The sequence below is a fragment of the Falco naumanni genome, chromosome 6 (assembly GCF_017639655.2).
Source record: "Falco naumanni isolate bFalNau1 chromosome 6, bFalNau1.pat, whole genome shotgun sequence".
Taxonomy (NCBI): domain Eukaryota; kingdom Metazoa; phylum Chordata; class Aves; order Falconiformes; family Falconidae; genus Falco; species Falco naumanni.
Window position 1 is genome coordinate 21,070,231 of NC_054059.1, and position 21,936 is coordinate 21,092,166.

At 34.3% G+C, this 21,936-nt stretch overlaps 1 protein-coding gene across 1 annotated transcript in view; it reads left to right on the top strand.

Moving 5' to 3' along the window:
- The window catches only part of CSMD1 (CUB and Sushi multiple domains 1), a 1,211,070-nt gene that overhangs the window by 977,738 nt on the left and 211,396 nt on the right, over positions 1–21,936 (top strand). Inside the window, exons 25-28 of the mRNA XM_040599137.1 lie at positions 1,682–1,808; positions 5,233–5,435; positions 14,740–14,931; positions 17,613–17,751. Of these exons, the coding sequence (XP_040455071.1) occupies positions 1,682–1,808; positions 5,233–5,435; positions 14,740–14,931; positions 17,613–17,751 (661 nt within the window). The remainder of the gene's footprint in view (positions 1–1,681; positions 1,809–5,232; positions 5,436–14,739; positions 14,932–17,612; positions 17,752–21,936) is intronic.

The following is a 21,936-nucleotide window of genomic DNA, read 5'->3' on the forward strand; positions in this document are numbered from 1 at the left end:
TTTCATAACCGTTCTACAAAATATTTTTGACCAATATGTATATTTTGGAGGCTGATTTTATTTTCTGCATCACTGCTATATAATGCTCCCTCCATTGTGTGTATCTCCACTTTTTATTGTGTATTTCCAGTTTTCTTGATAACAGTATACTTTTAAGCATCTCCAGTCCACTCAAGATTGTTACTTTTTCATTTTTTATATAATTGATGTTGTACCTTGCATTACTAGGTTTGGGTTTTGTATTTCGTTGCTAAACTTTTAGAATCACTTGTACCAAAATCTCTTATTTCTTGAGGATCTCACTTCATCTCTAAGTGAAATTATGTCCTGATATCAATAGAATAGTCAATTTTCTTCTAGTAATCTGAGACAGATTTTGTCCTTGCTTTCTGTCTGTTCAACCATAAAGCTATCTTCCTATGTAGCTTTATTATCTTTACATATCTTTTTATTTGCTGTCCATGTTCCTATATTTAAACTGAAATTTGGGGATCACATCAGTTTTGTATAAAACCCTGCTTCCTATTTCTCAATTTTAAACTCTTATGAAACATTAATTAGCTCCCCAAGAAGTCAAATGTTCACTATTCTCTCTGAAAGTCTTCTAAAGGTGAATCTTTCTAAACAGCCTTTCACAGTCTGTTACCTTCATTAAATTGTTATTTTTTTTCTCCTGTTCTGTGCACAGGAAAACTTGTCATAAAGATCCCTGAAAACCCAGTTAAAGCATCTGCAGATCATTTTATGCTCTCTCCTTTTTTCTTCTGTCCAGTGTTATTTATATAATATTTTCCTTCTTTAGTTTTATCTTATGCTATCACAGTTTTACTGTGATTTGACTGCTTTCTTTTCCTTCCTTTTCCTTAAGTTGTCATGAACTTTCAAACATCACTTTCTTTCTTAGACACATTTTCTTAATATCCTCCTGTTTGTGGAGACCTTTGATTTTTTTTTCTTGTTGTGTTTTAGGTCAACATTTGATATTTGCTGTTCTCTCCAGTGACATTTACATTCATCTTGTCTTTACAACCATTTCAATCTCATTCATAAAAAATGTCAAGCCCATACATAGACATATTCCACATAGCCTACACCTAGTCATTTTCTTCATTTACTTTCTCACTTTGTGGGCATATGGCATTTAAATTTTTAAATACTAAAGGAAATTACTAGGCAATACCTAACTGCATTTTGATGTAGTTAAACTTGAAGTTACACAGAAGTAACTTGAAAACATTAAACTAAAGGTATTTTGACATTAGCACAACACAGAAAGCTATTTTAATTACAGAATGCAATGCTGTAAAGTCTGAATTTGAGCATTCAGTGTTACTTAGAAAATTCAAACATATTATATGGGATATTTCTGAAGCATTTTTGCTCTCTTGTCGATGCTAAAATTGTGCTTTTGTAATTTCAGTGCATATTGAACTACTTTTGTCAGTAAAATAACATAATCACAGAAGTATGGTTTATTGCTTTATAGCAAGGTGGGAATGAGATCATTATATGTAAATTTTTAACTTGTGTGCATGTCCTGATTTGTATGTATGTGTACTGCTTCAGAGATATTAGGTCATTCTGTTACCTATTTGAAGACGGAGAGCTGTGGAATGGACAGCAAATGGAAGTGCAAAATATTATGGTCTTGTTAAAAATAAATGTAATACTTATTTTGTAGCTGAGTGTGGTGGTCAAATTCATGCTGCTACATCGGGGCGCATTTTGTCCCCTGGCTACCCAGTACCGTATGACAACAATCTTCATTGTACTTGGATTATCGAAGCAGATCCAGGAAAGACAATAAGGTATATACTTACTTTAAATATTTATTGTTGACTTCAGTATTTTATAAATTATGTTCAGCCTTACATTCTCACACTCTTCTATACAAACTGCTCATTTTCATTGACGTATGCAAGGCATCTTTCTGTCAGGTGGCATGTTAGTTGGCCAGGATTACTTGCCTGTTCATGTGTAAAAAATCCCAGGTTATGGGACATCATACCAACTCTACAAACCTGCCCAAATCCTTCCACACACCCTGCCACCGAGGGAACAGCTGCCTTAGGGCACATTTCAGTATCACCTCACTCAAAATTTGTCTTCTATTACACCAGGACGACACCAGATTCCACAAAACACATAACATGCTAACAGTGTTAATTAGTAGTATTAAACAGCTCACATAAGGGTGAACAAGGACCTCAGGAACCTGCATAATAAAACCATCCTCATCAATCCCAGATAGAAAAAGGGAGATGTGTTGCCTCATCCTCTTCATGGGATAGTTCTTCCAGCACAGTAAGACCATCAATGCCAGGGTGAAGCACAAAGCCATTATCTTTATTGACATTTCCCAAGATCAGCAAAATAAAGAGATAAGCAGTGCAGCAACAAACTCTGTGGCTTCACGGGAGCTTGCCACTTAATATCTACTATAGCTATAGCACACTTAATATATAACTGCTATTGTCTCAGGCTCCACATCGGGTGCTAAAAGGGACTGTGATGAATTGATCTTGGCTGGATGCTGGGTGCCCATCAAGCTGCTCTGTCACTCCCCTCCTCAGCAGGATGGGATGGGAAGAAAATAAGATGGAAAAAACTTCATGAACCAAGATAAAAGCAGTTTAATAAAGAAAAAGAAAAGGCCGTGTGTGGAAGAAAAGAAAAAAAAAAAAAAGATTATCTGCTTCCCATAAGCACACCATATCCAGCCACTTCCCAAGAAGCAGGATTTCAATGTGTGAAGTGGTTGCTCTGAAAGACAAATGTTGGAATAATGAATGCCCCCCTTCCTCTTCCTTTCTTTTAGTTTTTGTTTTATCCCTTTGGTCAGTTTGGGGCAGTTGTCCCGGCTATGTCCCCTCCCAAGATCTTGCCCACCCCCAGCCCACTGGTGAGGAGGGAAAGTTAAAGGAAAGCCTTAGTGCTGTGTGAGCACAGCTCAGCACTACCCAAAACAGTGGTGTGTTATCGACACCTTTCTAGCTACTGATACAAAGCACAGCACTGTGAGAACTGCTCTGGGGAAAGTTCACTCCCTCTCAGCCAAACTCAACTCAAACTCACAGCTGTCAACTGTGGTATCAAAATTCTTCCCTTGAGTCATTGTAATGCCATTCTTTTATATCCTACTGCAAATTCAATCTAATAATTTGCTTGAAATCAAACATAATTATTCAACACTACTTCTTAAATACATTACCTCAAGCAGCCATAAAGCTCCTGACTCTGCCAGGAGCCCTCAGATATCAGACATCTTGGACCTTGTTGTGTAGCTACTAGAAACTGTCTTTTTGTCATGAACGCTTTGATCGATTAGGATTTGGCAATTATCATCAGCAGAGAGGATTAGTGCTATAAAGCTTTATATACAACTCTGAATTGTTTTCATTTTCCATTCCTGCTCTTTTCCATCATATCATTATTAACATATATAACATTTTGAATTATATAAATATCAGACTTTTCCCCCCATAATCATTTGAATAATAAGATCGGCAACATTTCAGAAGATGTTGAAGATAATCAAATTTGTGAAAAATTATGAGAATTTAATAAGAAGTGCATTCAGGACTCAGAGAATGCTTAATAGATAAGGACTAGAAAATCTTTCCACATAGAGTAGGCAGCATAACAGAAAAGGGAAGAAATTAGGAGAATACAGAAAATGAGGGAAACAAAGCTTGTGAATAATGCATGGAATAAAGGTATATGCCAAGAACTGAATGATGGAATCTAGAGCTTATATTTCTATAATGATTTATGGAAAGATGATAGAAGGATCCAAGAACTCAGGCAAGAGGAAATTAGTAATACTAGAAGAACTTTTAAAACAGTTTTTCCTCACCAATTTGATTTACCGACAAGAAAGACTGTCACACTTTGCTGTTGACCTACAGCTAAATCACTCAAGTGGAAGGAATACTAATATTTAAAGAGACTTTCAGCTCAGTTTTGTTGTAGTAACACACAGATTCAAAAACTTTGAAATGGCAAATTCTGTTCAGTATTCAAGCTAGTTTTTCTGCTCCAAACAGGAAGTTGCTGTGAAAGCAAGAATGTAAAAAAACACATTTAACTTCTAATCAAAATAGATAATCTTAATTTCTGTAATTTGAAAATAATTTCTTGATACCAATTTGTTTAATGATATGCCACAGAGACTACTTTTATACTCCAGTGACAGGATAGAATTATATGATTTCCAGTCAATGTGCTACCTCAGAATATTAGATATTTTTTTTTAGCAAAAAATTAGCAAATAATAAACTGTTTCATTATTCAGCTTATGCAGACCATAGTTTTAACTTATCAATTCAATGAAAATTATTACTTTATAAATTAAACAAGCAAAACAATATAAGCAAATGGCAAGTGTTTCACCGGGAGGTTTTTGTCCTATTTTTATTAGTAATCCTGTTTCACTAATCTAAATAATTCACTCCATCATAGATGACTTCAATGCATCATTTACATTTAAATGACAATTTTAAAATTAATGATTTCCAATTAATGACAAAAGTAATGGAGTATCAACACACAACTATTGGAAACAAAAAAAAGAAGCTTTGATATTTACCTATTAGATTTCTTCAATGTTAAAAATGTAAATGATCAGAACTTGAAGTCAATACATTTATTTTGACTAATAACGTAGTGTTCTTGAACCACTTTCTAAATCTAATACTTCACCTAGAGATAAATACAGATTATTCTAATACAATTGTGTATTTTATTAATTTGGCATAATGCAGAGATAGGACAATACATTTTCTGGTTTTGTATAGGAAAGAAAATGTCATACTGATGGAATTTCCTGTGCTATGTATGCTACTGCCCAGTAGCCAATGCTTTTTTTCAGTATCATGTAATCAAGCCAATCAGTGTTCTTGGTATCCACATTTGAATAAAGAGAGGAAATCTTTGATGAAATTATATCTCTTAAAATATCTCTCATAAAAACAAGTGAATTTATAGATGGAATGAGTACTGTATGCCCTGTAATGATGCTTTCTGTAATTTAGGCATTTATAGAACAGAATCCATCTCTTTTACAAGATCAGCTCATCCAACAGGAAAAATGGCTAACTCTGCAGGACCACCAGCCCTAATTCAGTCCTAAAAGGCATCTCAAACCTAAATACAGTTTGGGAATGAGTGCTTGGAGCTTTGTATAATTGTGTTTAATGAGTAATGTACAATGCTTTCACTTTCTCTTTGCAGTCTTCATTTTATTGTTTTTGACACTGAGGTCGCTCATGACATCTTGAAGGTATGGGATGGGCCTATTGAAAGCAGCATACTTCTGAAAGAATGGAGTGGCTCAGCCCTTCCCGAGGATATTCACAGCACTTTCAACTCATTAACATTACAATTTGACAGTGATTTCTTCATCAGCAAATCAGGCTTCTCCATTCAGTTTTCAAGTATGTAAATATTTTTCATCTCAAATACAATAATTATATATACTTTATGTACATTATTCTTATACACATTAACTGTTTCTCATCTTAAAACTTCCTCAGTCTTAAAAAAAAAAAAAATATACTATATTGTTTTAATAATTTTATATATTTATGGAAACAGCTACAACTAGGGAGAGGTTTTGGATTTGCTTTGAATGTTTAAGTTTTCTTATTCCTTGTTTTGTACAGCAACCACATGACTATTATCTAATTAACATTATTTAACAAGTCAAAATGGGATTGTACATACATGTTTTCTTCTGCACTGATAGTTTTAAATGTTCCCCCCAGTGCTAACTAGTAGTATATTATTTTGTGTTTATAGTTTATGTTGTTTAGGTGTTTTTTTCTTACGATGTTGGTTACTTGATGCATCATTTTTGTGACCTTAACCACTGTTGGTGTACATGGTGAAACTGAAGAATAAAATTAGACTAATGAAATTAACAGGTTTAAAGTAAAAGCTTCTCCGTATACAAGGAGCTGTGATTGATGTTGTACAGGTGATCAATATCGTAAAACTGATTATGTGGAGTTTTTCTATGTTAAAAGCTGAGGGCAGGTCTGCAGGGAGACTATATCATTGTCTGACTCAGTTGTTGCATCCATATATATATATATGATGTATGTAAGTGTATTTCTGCTTAGGAACATAGGAAATTTATGAATTAATAAAATGTTGGAAAGTAGGAATATTATTGAAAACCTTTTCTGCAGGTGCTGTCATTCAGAAGTAAAGGGCACTAATAAGATTTCAGTCATTATTTGCATGAGGCGATAGAGTTTGGGGGTTCCTGGTCTCTAATAATACATTTTACATTTACCTATTTACTTAATTTTGCTTGATTTTTCTAAATGCTGTACCCCCCAAACATCAGGGTATTTCATACCCCTAAGATAACTAGTTAAAATTATATAAAATTAATTAAAGACAAAGAGCAGAACAAATGTTTCTAAAATACCTAACCTGTGTACTATATAATATACTGCTTTTCGTGTTCTTTGAAAAAAGTTAAATTGTACATTTGTGGAAATGAAGGTTTTTTTTACTCTGTTAGGGTTAGCAAACACAATTTTATGTTGTATTATATGAAAATATTTATAAGTTTATGCACCAAATTTGGAAGGAGGGAAATAATTCAGCAGTTATTTGTCAACACATTCTTTGACCTTCAGCAATACTTATAGTAAATAGGAGACCATTTAATGCTTTAAGGGTGAAGAACTGATTTTTTCATGTTAGTATATCTGATGGATGCATTCAGTGATCATGCTGGTAATTGCAGAGTATGTCTTACTGGAGTTAATTGGAATTAGTGGTGCAGAACTGAATGCCTCAGAGCAAGTAAAGGGAAGATGATATTAAAGTTTAATTCATCCTGATTGAAAAGTGGAACGTTTTATTATTTTTTTAATTGTTAGAAAAAAATATGATTTAAGGAATATGCTAAAGGAAATGTTAAATTACCTGAACTAAAAATCAGAGCTTAGTTTATTTAGTCTCCTTGAGGTAACGGGCAACCACCGTGGCCCTGATCTGTAAAGGATTTAAGCTAATTAATCTGTGGCTAAGTCAGGATATTTGCATGCTTTAGTATTCATCTTGTGGTCAAACTGTAGACCAGTTTATAGCAAAACTGGACAGAATATTGAAATTTCACTTCTGTAGTAGTTTGTAACTCAATGAATAAAAGAGTTTTGAGTTGCTTAAACTTTTTTCTGGTAATTGCAGAAGACGTCTGTGTTTTATTACAAGTTCTACGAAGGTAACTGGTCAGGTTTGGTGTCTTTGTGTCACCTGAAGGATTTTCAGGTGTTGCATTTGTTAATGAGTGCATTTTATTTAAATATTAATTACGATCCAAGAAATAACCTTCAGGTGCAGAATAGCAGAGGACTGGAAAATCTTCAGTAATCTGGACCTCTTCCACATGCAACTTCTGTGTTGGATTATGCAACTGGGATGAGTGTTTATGTTTCAATGAACATCTACTTACGGGATCATACAAAGGATATACCTCTCAGAGTATCAGGTCAAATGAGCAGCTTAAAGACAAAGCATTAAAGTGCTAACCTTTAGCTGGAGAATTTGTTTCACTGTGCTGTGAATGCGCTGATTACTTTATATACTTTATATGCACTCTAGAATGTCTTTACTGAATCTGCCTAAAAAGAAGGAGCTGTGAAAGGATAGTATGAGGCAGATCAGAAAATATCGCCTACAAATTACTTGCTGTTGATTGTAAATGTAATTAGTGGTATTTTTAATGGGAAAACGCAAGTGGCTGAAGCTTACAAAATGTTTCAACGCTATTAAAGGTGCCTTGTCTTGCCCACTCAGCTCAGCATGTAGAACATGAGGACATGAACTGACAAGAGTAATTATGTTAATTGTAATCAGTCTAATGCTTTTCATTAAAACTTAATTACCATTTAATCATGCATAAAAGGACAAAAAATGGAGTTCACTGTACAAAATTGACCTTTACTCTGGGGGTTAAATACATTTAAACTATGTAATACAAGCCAGGAATGTCAACCAACTCTTTCTGGTCACAGTCCAAAAAAGTGGACACAAGAAGGGTGTAGGCAAATTTGGTATTCGGCTTTTTTATTCCAAAGAAACAAAGTTACTGGCAGCAAAAACTTTCCGCCTAAGTTAATAATAAAAAAAACATTTTCTAACCTAGCTTAATTTTGTTGTGTTTAAGGTACGTAGGATAGATTTCCCTCTGAAGTTGCCTTTTTGTTTTTATCAGCTATAGGTCTAGATATATTAACGTACACTAAATTTCAAACTTCTGGGCATCTAAGAGCAGGTAAAGTTAATCTTACCTGTCTTTTCAGAGGTGTCTAGTTTCCTTTGAGATGCCATAAGGTATGCTGGCTAGTCTCCATCTGCCATTCCAGAAGGTCACACACCCATAAGTCCTTGGTCATATCTTTCAGTCCTGTGCAGATACCTTGGATACTATAGAGCATTTTGAATGAGACTATCCACCTATGTTGAAGCAGATCAGTCTTGCCCTGAATATTTATTCCTCAGCTACTCTAGACTTCTGAAAGCACTTGGATCCATGCTAGTGGATGATCCATTGCTTTTATTAACCTGAAGTGTATTTTATTGAGAGCTTTTTTGTATCTCATCATATAATTTTTTACTTGATACTTAACAAAACCTATAGAAGTGACAGATGATAGGAACAGCACTGGCAGTTGCTAGTTATCTTATAATTCTTACAGACTTAGCCTTATTTTGACAATACCTAGTAGTAGCTCCTAGCCTTTTTTCTTGAACTAAATTCTCAGATGTTGTAACTTAAGAGAATTGTATCCTTTTCTTAAACCGAATGGTGCATTCATAGTTTTTCAGCTGGTTTCGTAGATTCGGCTCCTCAAGGCTATAATACATCAAAGATTTATTTGCACTCCTCTTATAATGGAAAAGAAATTTTTGGAAATGTCTGCCTTTTCTAAAGTCAGACCCATCTATGATCATTTTCTATGCCGGCATCTGGTTCTATGGCATTGTTAATTTCTCTTAGTCATAGTATTATGTAAGCATGCACTTCAATTAACAATTTACCTATCTCTGCTTTTATGTGAGCAGAAAGGTTTTGTTTGGGTTTGGGGTTTTTTTTTTGCTAATACAGAGCAACTGGCAAAATGTTAATAAAGTAGTAAAGAGGGTTTTTTCTCAATTTCTTTGTAACATTTCTATCTTGTTAGAACTTAAGGCACTCATTTTATTAAAAGCAAAGATACAAAATGAAGGCATTTGTGTAGTTGGTTTAGTCCAATTTTGTTTTTTCTGTTGTTTGCTTGCTCTCCCAATATTTTTAAAATTTGCTTTCGAAGTAAATGCAGATCTAAGCAATGATAATTAAAGATACCTGACTAAATGTTTATCTTAACAACACAAGTCATCAATTATGGTAATAAAAATAAACAACTTATACCGGCCATTTTATTAGAACAGTTATTTGGAAATTATTTTGTCTGACGTTGACATACCTGTTGATACTTTCCTTCCATTGACAAGAGCTTAAGCATCAGCAGTTCTGTGTTTGATAGCTCCTAATGACACTGAGTTTAATCTGGCAAATCTGTTTAAGCAGTGATGCCTGCTTCTGTCCAGTTTTGTAATTGTATTTGATCCTTTGTTTTCTTACAGGAGTTCTTATAGTAAAGATGTCACCTATCTTGAGCTGTTAGAGTACTGTTGTCTTGTAAATTGTTCTTTTATTGCTGAGATATGTTTTAGTCACTTGCCTAATGGCCTGAGTTACTATATTGAAGTACTATAAGTATTTCCATGACAGAATCTTCTTTGTTAGGATTCATCATGCAACTGTTGCAGTTTGATTCATAATTAAATTATCAATAAAAGGGAGTTAGCACAAAAATATATTTTAAAAGAAATTTACACATGCATAACCACATATCTGTCTTACTAACTAACTAGTTTTTCAGTTCAAAGAAAATTAAATCCATTAAGACATCCCTAGTTAAAATAAAGGACACCACACAGCACAGGATTCCCTTATAAAGTCTGTAACCTTATCATTTCACAGTTCAGCCTTTTCACTTGCTTTCTTTGATGCTATAAATGTTGCATTGCATGCTCACAATAACACAGTTTCATGAAGCTGTGTCGTAGCATTCCTATCCATCACCATAGCCTGGGCAAGATATCCTCAGCTTCATAGCGGGTAGGGTTCTTCATTTGGTTCCTGTGGAACTAAGCAGGTTACCTTGATGGCTGTCTCTAAACTTGTGAGGTTTTGTACTTCAGACTTAATGAAAGAAGCTGCATTAACATTTGGGGTTTTCTTTACTTTCTTGGACAATACAAGACATTTAAATAGGTGATTGATGCTATTTTGCACAGTTTTTAGTCTGTACATTTACATATATTACATGAGATACTTTTTAGAGAGCAAACACTGTTATTTCACATTTGGAAATGTTTGTTACTCTGAAATCACTGAAAAACCTACATACAATGTCTCAGTTTTGATATGCCAAAATAATTCTCAAACCTATTATGCAAGCGTAATGCACTAAACAGGGGAAGCTTATGCACTGATTACAATTTACAAGCCTAGCTTCTGAAAAGTCTTTACCATTTTATAACCATGTGGGTGGAGTTGAATAAAATAGAGTATCTGCTGCATAACACTACAGCAAATGGTTTACATGATTGTTTACTATAGACATAGTGAAAATTATATTGATGAAGGTGACAAGTTTTTTTTCTTGAGCTATAATAGATTACATGCTAAGCAAACTGATAAAGAAGTCTCCTTCAGGTGAAAGATAAATTAGGCATAAATCTAACATATTGCTCACAAGACTACAGACACACAAATGTACAGTGTCATCCTCTCAAAACCAGTCTCCTGCTCATTTTCAGTGAAGTTTTAAATCAACGTTGAAAATGTAATTTGGGGATCAAATCCAAATTATGATCTAAAATGGGATTCTGGAAGATTATTAAATTAAAAATAGAGAGGCTTAACACAGTGGCTGCCAACATATGGAGGTCTGAAAACTCCCTAGCAAACTGTGGTTTTCCCAGCTACCCATTCTTCCGGCACCTACCTCTAGTTTCATCTTTTGTGTAGATAGAAGCTTTTTCCACTCTGAGCAGATGAGACAGTAAGAGATGGGAAATCTGTATAGTGTCACTCTATAACCTACTGAGCATCATGTAGCTTCCTGCTTAGAACATATGTACAAAAGCTGAGAAGCAGCGATTTAGTTCTCCAGCCTAATGGAATTCAAATCTCGTCTTTTTGCTATGCCGTTTTAGGCATGTAATTTTTCTCAGTCATTTCTAAAATGTCTAACTATAGAATTTGGTTTGATTTAGCATCCTTGAGTCTAAAATGTTCTTACTGATTTCCCTGCTTTACAGCATATGCTTTTTATTTGTGTTCAAGTTTCTGATTTAATCAGGTTTTTTTTTTTCTGAATTTCTTATGGCAATGTTATATCACAGCATGAACGTGGCCTTTCTCCTAAGTATGTAAGCTAGATATTAATTGCACGTCTATATATTATTGGGGGCTGAGAAGAAAAGAGCCTGTTATAAAAGAGTGATGACAGAAGAACTAGTGCTTTTTAATGTCTATATTATTTAATACATACAACCGCTATACCCTTTAGTTATTTGCACAATATCAAATGAAGCAATAGAAGACTTAAAATTTTCATGCAGTTACAGAACCTCTTGGGAATCTTGAGAAGTGAAACAACTTGGAAGGGAGACAAGTTGAAAAGTTGACAGTGTCTGTAAATGTTCGCTTTACTAGATAACACATCAGTGATTAAATGTCTGGTGTTTTGTTTAATTAGGATCAAGTGTAGTTGGCATGATAGAAAGGTTATTCATTTCAAATACATAAAATAACCTCTGAGGCTGCAAGAACAAAAGTGTAAAGAACATTTTGGTGCTTATTAAACATCTGTGATTGTTTTTGGAATTTAGAACTTTATATATAAGATATGGAGATTAACAGTGAAATGAATATTAAAAGGCATCAGTCCTTTGTAACTGGTGCAAACGTGATACAGTCAAAATGGGAAAAACATGTAGTTTGCTGAGGTATTATACGGCATAACCTTTTAAGGAGAAAATTTAGATATTCAGAGAATTGTTGGAAAAAGGTACTAATTAATGACAGAGATAGGCTTGTGCTCATTTACTTGAAATAATTATGATTCTTTAACAGATATGCATTATAGTGATCCATTTTTTACAGCTATTATTGTCTGTCAAATAAGAAATAACTTCTTTGAGGTCATGACCATGCTTTCCTGCCCTGTGGCCAAGTATACATTTAGTAAACTGCAGTAATATGGGATGTCAGGTAAATTGTCAGAGTTGTGCCTGGGGAGTGCTTACACAGTGTTCATTAGCAGTGACAGCCATTGCTTTAATTCTTGTATTGATACTTAGAAATTCTGGTTGAAAAGTCCACCTTTGTTAAAAACCACCATGCATTTTACTTCATTTAGATACAGGAACCATCCAAAGGTTGATAGTACTTTGGAATGGAAACAAGGTTCAAAATTATTAGCAATGAAATCTTCATGTGTTTGTAGTGTGTTAATTCATGAATTCTTATACAGACATGTTTTACACTTTCTGTGATTTGTCTAAGCAATCACCCATTTGCTAGAACGTGCATAAAACCATTTTACCAATCTAAGATGTTTGTTTCTCATTTTGCTCAGTCTTTTTTCAACCTTTCTGTCTCAAGATTTACAACACAGAAAAAAAAAGTTTTGCAATTGCACAATTTGTTAACTGTTTCAATTTTGCAAATGCTTAGGTGCTTTGGCTGTTTCTTACAGTGGTATACTCTTTTGGTGTGGATGGAAGGAGTAGATGCAGTTATTAATGCAGAAAATGGACTACCTCCACATTATGGTCACAAAAGTCATATAGTGGTGGTAGTGATGGAGCTATTTTGTCTTATGAAAACCTTTGGGTTGTACTATTTGAAATGAGCTAATGAAATAATTTTAATGAAATATTAATGTTTCCTGGGATTAAAATAGAAAAAATGAAAAAAAAAACCACCAGCCCCAAAAAATAGAGCGGTGAGGATGGACTGTTATCACTAACGCACATCATTTATAGGAGGTATGGAAGAAACTGTGCACCTCTATTTAAAACAATAGAAAGTGATTATCAAGCATAAGGAAATAGTACTTTATGTTCTTAGACTTTTTTGGCCTGTAATTGGTAATGCTATCATAAACCCCAAGCACTTGAAGTGCTGCATACTGCTTAAAATACAGAAAGACTTAGTCACTGCTTTCTCAGAAAGTGCTGGAGAATGGCACAGCAAAATATGATAAGTAATAATAACTAGCTCGTCAGCCAACAAAGTGATAAAAAACAGTTTTAACAATGGCATATATGCTTTCAATAAATTACATCAGCTTTTCTCTGAATGCTTCCCATTGGTCTGATCATATCAAATTTACACCTTGAAGGGGCATCAGATACAGTTGAGGTGGTTATGAGTAAGTTGAAGAATTAATCAGTTGTCTGATGTGTGAGCACATGAGAAAGTATACATAGTCCATATTAGAATAAAAGACAATAATGGTGTTTCACACTTTCTGAGGATTATCCCTTGCAGTACCAGAGATGAGCAGAAGAGTGTAGTGTAACAGTTTTTTTTAAAAAGCCTTTGGCCTGGAATGAAGAAGATTAAACTCGGTTGAATAAAGATGGTGAAAGTGGTAGAGGGACTTGCAGATACACACCAATATCCATTAATGGTGATTGTGACACTGGGTTTGTGACTTCATACTTTGGCTTTTGCTCACAATTGTGGTAGGTTCTCCAGAAAATACATCTGAGTGGAGCAGCCTGGACTGGTAAGAAACAGAGTACAATTCAGTGATTTAGGGACAGTAGTCTCCAGAGATGGGACCTTCTTTCCTTGGGAAGACTGTAGTGTTTCCTGCAACTCAGGATACTGAATACCTGAAGCCCATAGAAGAGACTGGCATCTTCCAAAAATCCATAGTCTATCCATTTTCTGGTTGATTACTTACTTTTAAGTCATACCATACTGCTTGTTCTGCTCAGTTTAATATTGCTTTTCTTTTTTTTTTTTTTTTTTTTACAAAGCAAAACACATATCCAAACTCAAGAGACTGTATATAGGTGAGATATTTTGCTTAGAGTCAGTTTGAGTGTAGTCTTAGAAAAGTTGTTGCTTGCCCCTGAAATGGGAACTTCAGGGCTATGTAGAACTGCTATTTGATTCAGCCAGTTGGGCAGACATAGCATTTGCATGCTGCAGGATATTCAGACTATAAAACAATGTTATTTATATTATAATACTTACCCTATTGCACAAAAAGCATCAAAGTGCATAAAGAAATTTGGTTTTATAACCAGAACATTGAAGTGAGAAAAGGAGCTATTAGCTCTTTTAATGCATTAACTGGAAAAAAAACAAAAACAAAAAAAAAAAAAAAGGGCAGAGTGAAGAAAGAAAAAATTGTGTTTTTTTCATCTTAGACCATATTTTATGCTAAGGAAACTGGCAGGAAGCCAACATCATCTCAGTGGGGAAATTGTCATAAAAATAATGCAGCAAAATGCCTTCCTATATTAACTGATGAGTTAATAATACTGCCTCTGGTTGGAATGCTAATGTAAAAATATTGTGCTTTTAATTATGGATTTTTAGTATCTACACCTTAAAGCTTTTATTTTGTCATTCCCTTACAGCTTCTATAGCATCGACCTGTAATGATCCCGGGACACCACAGAATGGCACTAGATACGGAGACAGCAGAGAGCCCGGAGACACTACCACCTTTCAGTGTGACCCTGGGTATCAACTTCAAGGACAGGCTAAAATTACATGTGTGCAACTGAATAACCGATTTTTCTGGCAACCTGATCCTCCTACGTGCATAGGTAATAAGATGAAATGTTAGTCTCTTTTTAAGATTAATACAGATCAGATTTCTTGTTTGACTGGTGGGTGTATGATGCTTATGCTGAAATGATGCTCTTCACAGAACCTGGTAATTTCACACTTATGGTTACTGCCAGCCTCATTCTTAAAATTAACACTAGTTTTGGATGTCAGTTGCTCACTCTATTCTATTTTTTAAACTTCATACAAGTTCAAAATTCACAAAGTCTAATAGAATTTTTAAATGGAAGAGGTGTTTGGATTTAAAAAAATCTTTTTGAAATGGCCTCATCAGAATGGTCTTCAATGTAGTAATTTATTTACATAAACTGCAATCCATTATTTATTAAAAAAAATAAATCTGAATTGTCTTACAGATTCAATAACCATCCTGTGCAATCCCTAGGAAACTAAAGATATTTTTGCTGAAGCAGGATGCTTGTTGGGAAACACAGATGCAGAGAAGGGGGTCCAAGTGACAGTGCTCTTGAAAGAAATGATATCTATTTCCATAACATGAGGAGAGGGTGGGAGATCTATCTTTGAAACAATTTTTGATTCTTGGTTCCATAGTTCTATATAGCATAAAGGTTTCTCTGAGATTCTGGTTGGTAGGCTAATAATTACAGGCTTAGAAGTCTTGCTGACATGTATTTTAAGGTCATCAGTGTAGTTCTAAGATTAGAGTTAATCAACATCTGTGATAAATTATCCGTAGTAGTGATTTTTTAAATCTTTATGATTTTTTTGCCTATTGATTTATAATTAAGACATACTAGTGATGTTAAAAACCAGATACAGTATGTTTTAATAGCACTAGAATAAACATAATGCTTTTTTTGTTCTACAAGCCATTTTGGAAAGATGTTTTCCAAAATGGCAAATCCACAAACAGATGCAGTCTCTAAAGTGTTTACAGATATATCAAAAATACGGAGAAGTGTACAGGATAATGCAGGATAGTGTCTTTCACTCCATATCACCTAGCAGGATTGGAGCAGTATATTATCGGAACATTGTCTTCTGGATACCTTGTGTGTAACATATAAATAGCAGTATCAAAATGTTTACTAAACATACTAATATTATTCATAAATTAAAAATATTTAAATAAAAAATTAAAAAAGGTCTAGAGCATTTATACTCTTTCTACGAATACCAATTACAATCCCTCCATACTACTAAAAAAAACCAACAAAAAACAAACAAACTAAAAAAAGAAGGAAAAAAAGAATGAAAGAAAGAGAGAGTGCCTTTGGGCAAAAAGTATATACATATTGTTATTCTTCCATATACTCAAGGTGACTTTGAAGGGGAAAGCAGATTAAAGTAATCTTTTCTGTAGACATGACAATATTAGAAACCTTAAGGGTTCTGTAAAGCCATTACATGTAATTTCAAAAAAATTCATAAAGTCCTTATTTTTGTATGCAGACTTATAAATGAAAAAATATTTGTATTTAATAACAGTACTCTGAACATTGTGCAATTTCCATTCCTAATTGTTTAATCGTTTTTTCTCTATTTGTACTTTGTTACTTTGATAATGGTTATCTCAGACTGAATCATCAGCACACATAAGGAACATGTGAAACATTTCCTGGAACCATTATTTGTGAACAGAACCAAAAATAATTGAAAAACTAAAGAAAAAAAAGCCCACACCATTGATCAAAAATAATGATTAAAATACCAAAACCACAGACACAAAAAAACCCAGATACATAAATAACCTAATGTTTACATAAACAAACAAATAAATGGGGGGTGTGGGTGTGTGGGTTTATTTTGTTTTCATAAATACCACAAGAGGAATGCTTTCATTATTGTTTTAATAGGGGTTATGAGCATCGTTCCAAATAAATTTTCTTGATCACACTTCAGTTCATGATTTTGAATTTTCTTGGAGCTTTTTAATGAAATTAAACTGCAAGATGTGTTCTAAGAGTGCATCTGACGTACTCCAGCCACTAGTAAGCATTCAGTCAATTGGACCAGACTAGAAATGGCCTGAAAAAATCCTTCTTTAAAATGCGGATTCCAAATCCTTAGTACTAACTATTTTATGCTACAAATGTGTTCCTAGTTCCAGTCTGCATGGCTTGGTAATGTAGTTGCAGCCCATGTTGACTACTGTACTTTTCAGTTAGATTTCTATATGATTACCATCTTTGGAAGTTGGATTCCTTATCTGTTAAAAAAAACATTCAATTTATGGTAACTAAATAAATGTATTTGATTTTTGATGTGGGTAATACATTTACTGAGTAAATCAAACTGGGTTTTGTTACATCTATGATCAAAAGAAACTGCATCCTGCATCCTGCTGATGAGCTTTCCCAGTTCTTAAAGTAGGTCCAGTACATAAGAAACACTTCAGCTTGATAGAGATAGGATTAAGTAACAGCAAGAATATACAGGATTTTATATTTAACTCCATATATTTATTCCTTTAGAAAAAGCTTATCTGGTGCTTCTTTGAATATGCACAAAGCTCACTTTTTAAGGAAAATACAGAAATGTTTGCTAGCTAGAAGTGGGAAGGCTCTGTTTTTGTTTTTTTTATTATTATTATTATCTTTGGTAAATTTAGAAAACAATTTATTCCTATTTAACAGTTAATATGTGCTTGTAAATTTAATCTGTGACCATATTCCTATTTATTTTTACATTGTGACAGCTGCATGTGGAGGAAACCTGACAGGCCCAGCAGGAGTTATTTTATCACCTAACTATCCACAGCCTTATCCTCCTGGGAAAGAATGTGACTGGAGAATAAAAGTAAACCCTGACTTTGTCATTGCCTTGATATTCAAAAGGTACCATTTCTAGATGAATGCCTCTGTTTAAAAGTATTTTAAATGTCACATCTAAAAATGACATCATTTATCAACTCTTAAAACTTCTAATCATATTCTCTGGCTAAGTCCTGAAGCATACATCCAATATGTGCTCTATCATTGCTTCCAAAAAACGTAAAAAAAAATAATACAGTGATATGGCACTTTTGAAATCAAATATGTTCCTAAGCAACAAAACTTTCTGTGACCTATGAATTAAAAATATTTGAAAAACAATGCCAATTTATAGAAATGCTTGATTTATGTTGTACCTTTTAGTAGAGACTTGAACTGTAGTGGAAACTATTTGTAACTCAGTTCTTAAAGGTTTTTATAAAAGCATGCTAAATATACTTTGCTTGGAGTGCATAGATCAGGAAAAAAAATTGGTCTACTTAGTCAAGAGATAAGAAATGTCTAGATAATGTCAAATAACATTTTAAAAGTTTTATTTACTCAATGTTTCATCATCAACCTATATTTGTTGCACAGATTTTTAACACAAATTTAAGTTCAGGGATATAGTCATATTCATGTGTTCAGTTTAGCATTTCTATTGAATCAGGCCTATATAGTAATCTTGCTTGCTACATATATGGTTACAAATGCAAATTATTATTTTTTTATTTTTATTTTATCATTCTCTGTCCTAAGTGTGATTTTTAAGCTAAGAATAGTAACATTCCTGTTGACTTCAGTGGGATGGTGATCAGTTATGTTTCCTTTAGGAAGAAATGATGGCATGTTCAGAATTTTGTTGTGTAATATTTTCATCTTTATTTTAAAAAAATAAACAACAACCCCCCCCAAAACAAAACAAATCAAAACCCCCAGTTTCTTTCATTGGCTAATTGCAATGTGTTTTCTGATAGAATATTGATACACAAAAAATGAAATAATGAAAGCCTAAGGAACTTGAAATTATATAATCAAATATACAGTAATTCTGTTCTTCAGATATTTGATCACATAGCATTAAAGGGTGGGAATAGTTCTCCCCTAATTACACTCTTTAAGATGTCATATGGTAGGTGTAATAAGCAGCATATTTCTGTGGACTGCCTAAATAATCAGCTCAAATGCTCCCTTTCAAGTAAGACAAGATAAAATAAACTTATAGTTGCTCAGTATTCATGTAGTATGCTCAGTAGTATGTTTGTGAATTCTATTTTAAGGAATATGAGTATGAGCAATATAAAGGAATTTGCAGTTTATGCTATACTTCCATTTTATAAACATTCTATAAATAATCACTGGACTGCCTAAATCTTTCCTAAATTTGATATTCTGTGCTAGAAGTTCTTATGTTTTCCAGACAGAAATCTTTAGAAATCTGAAAAAAAAGGTTATGCCATAGCTTCCCAGGTTTTTGCCAGTACCTTTTACAAAACTACCTGATGCTGGACAATATTCTTGGAAACTCATCCATCTTCTGACTGATGGCAATATAGGGCCTTTTAAGGTGTAGACTGTGGGGTTGCTAATATTGTAAATATTTTCAGAGAACTGGGAAAAAAAAAAAAAAGAACATTGGAAAACAAATTAAGAAGGGGAAATGCAACACTGTTATCTGTATGCATATAGGTATCAAACAGACAAAATGGAAAACTGACTCTTTTTTTAATAAATACTGTACTTTTAGTATAAATGGACCATAACAGTAATATGGATTCTTATTTTATGAAAAAGTGTGCACATACATGCTGGTAACTTTGTAATAGATAAGTAAATCGAGGTAGTTTTATGAACATATTTAATGTTTGAACACAAATAATGCACTGTCACAAATGCCCTCTGATTTATATGAAATAGCAGTGCTGAAAGAACTCCAGCTCTGCAATCCTTTCAATAACTTCCTTGATTTTTAGAATAGAACAGAATAGAATAGAATATTTCAGTTGGAAGGGACCTACAATGATCATTTAATCCAACTGCCTGACCACTCCAAGGCTGACCAAAAGTTAAACCATGTTATTAAGATCATGGTCCAGATGCCTCTTAAAGGCTGAATGGCTTGGGCATTAACCACCTCTCTAGGAAGTTTGTTCCAGTGTTTCACCACCCTCTCAGTAAAGAAATGCTTCCAAATGTCTAGTCTAAACCTCCCCTGGTGCAGCTTTGAACTATTCCCACACGCTTTATTACTGAATACCAGGGAGAAGAGCTCAGCACCTCCCTTTCCACTCCCTCTCCTCAGGAAGCTCTAGAGAGCAATGATGTTGCCCCTCAGCCTCCTTTTCTCCAAAACAGACAAAGCCAGAATCCTTAGCCACTCCTCATGACGTGCTTTCCAGGCCTTTCACCAGCTTTGTTCCTGTCCTCTGGATGCAATCAGGACCTTTACATCCTTAAATTTTGAGGCCCAGAACTGCACACATTATTCAAGGATGAGGCCACACCTAAGCTGAACAGAGCAGGATAGTCACCTCTTTTGACCATCTGGTTATACTGTGTTTGATGCACCCCAGGATGCAGTTTGTCATCTGGGTTGCCAGGGCACATCACTGACTCATATTGAGCCTGCTGTTGACCAGCAGCCCCAGATCCCTTTTGTCAGGGCTTCTCTCAAGCCACTTCTCTCCCAGTTTATACTTGTGCCCAGCATTACTCTGTCCCAGATGCAGAATCTGGCATTTGGACTCGTTAAATTTCATCCCATTAATGATTGCCCAATGCTCCAATCTGTCTACATCCCTCTGCAAGGCCTCTTGTCCCTCAAAAGAGTCAACAGCACCTTGCAGATTGGTATAATCAGCAGACTTGCTAATGGTGCATTCAATTTTTGCATCCAGATCGTTGATAAATTTATTGAACAGAACTGGCCCTAGAATTGAACCCTGAGGAACACCACTGGTGGCCAGCCACCAGCCATATGTAGTCCTATTTGCTACAACCCTTTGAACCCTGCCATTCAGACAGTGCTTCACCCAGTGCACTGTGAACCTGCTCATCCCACAGCTGGACGACTTGTCCAGAAGGATGTTGTAAGGAGCAGTATCAAAAGTCTCACTAAAAGCAGAAAAACTACATCCACTGCCTTCCCTTCCTTCACTAGGTGGATGACCTCATCATAGAAGGATATGAGATCAATTAAATACGATTTTCCCTTTGTGAACCCATGTTGACTGTGTCTGATGATTGCATTACTCTTTAAATGCCTTTAAAGAGTACCTAGTATAATCTACTCCATAATTTTTCCAGAAACTGAGGTTAGACTAACAGGTCTGTAGTTCCCTGGGTCTTCCTTCACACCACTCTTGTAAATTGCAATAACATTGGCTAGCTTCCAGTCAAGAGGGACTTCCCCAGACTCCCAAGACCTTAGGTAGATGCTCAAGAATAGTAATGTTTCTTTGATACCTGCAAAATCTACTTTCTTAACATACCATCTTCTGTTAATTTTATCTAACATTTTTCATTCTTAGGCAGTATGCTACAGCTAAGACCTGTACTATTCTCAAGGAGCTGCCTTTGAGAAGACAGAAGTGTCTGCATAGGATGAGGATGTGGGATGAGAATAGAGAGATGTCATTTATTTTTTCAAATGTGTGTTGGCTACAAAAAGATTGAAAACCATTGCACAGTACAATTTGCTTTTCCTTCGTTTCGGTCTTTAGACTTGCTATTTCTTTCAACTCTTCTAACTCTCAACTAAAAGTTCTCTGTCTTAGTGGAAGCTTCAAAACATTTTTCTCGTTTCTCTTACCTCTTGAAAATAGGACATAAAATATTTTTCATTATATGAGGCCTTTGACATTTCTTAGGAAAATGTTTTCTACTGATTTCTTAGATAAAGACATTGTTCCTTTTTGTGCAACATGATCTGGTAAACATAAACTGATGTAATAGAAAGAAAAACAGCTGACTGCCACACTTGCAAAACAGCCAAATATTTATTTATTTGGTTTTAAAAAGATAAATACAAAGAAAAAAACCCCACTCAACTGAGTCCTTGCTTTTCTTTAGTGTAGTTTTACTTCTCTTATATTTTCTTCTTTTGTCCTAGTATATACATTTATCTAGCTCTGTATAAATTTATCATATAAATGCTTCTGGTTTTATGTTGTCTCAGAACTCATCTCAATTAAATTCTTCTGAAGGACTTCCACTTACTTTCATAATTTCTTTGTATAAACTTATAAATGTTATCAAATATGGCATAAA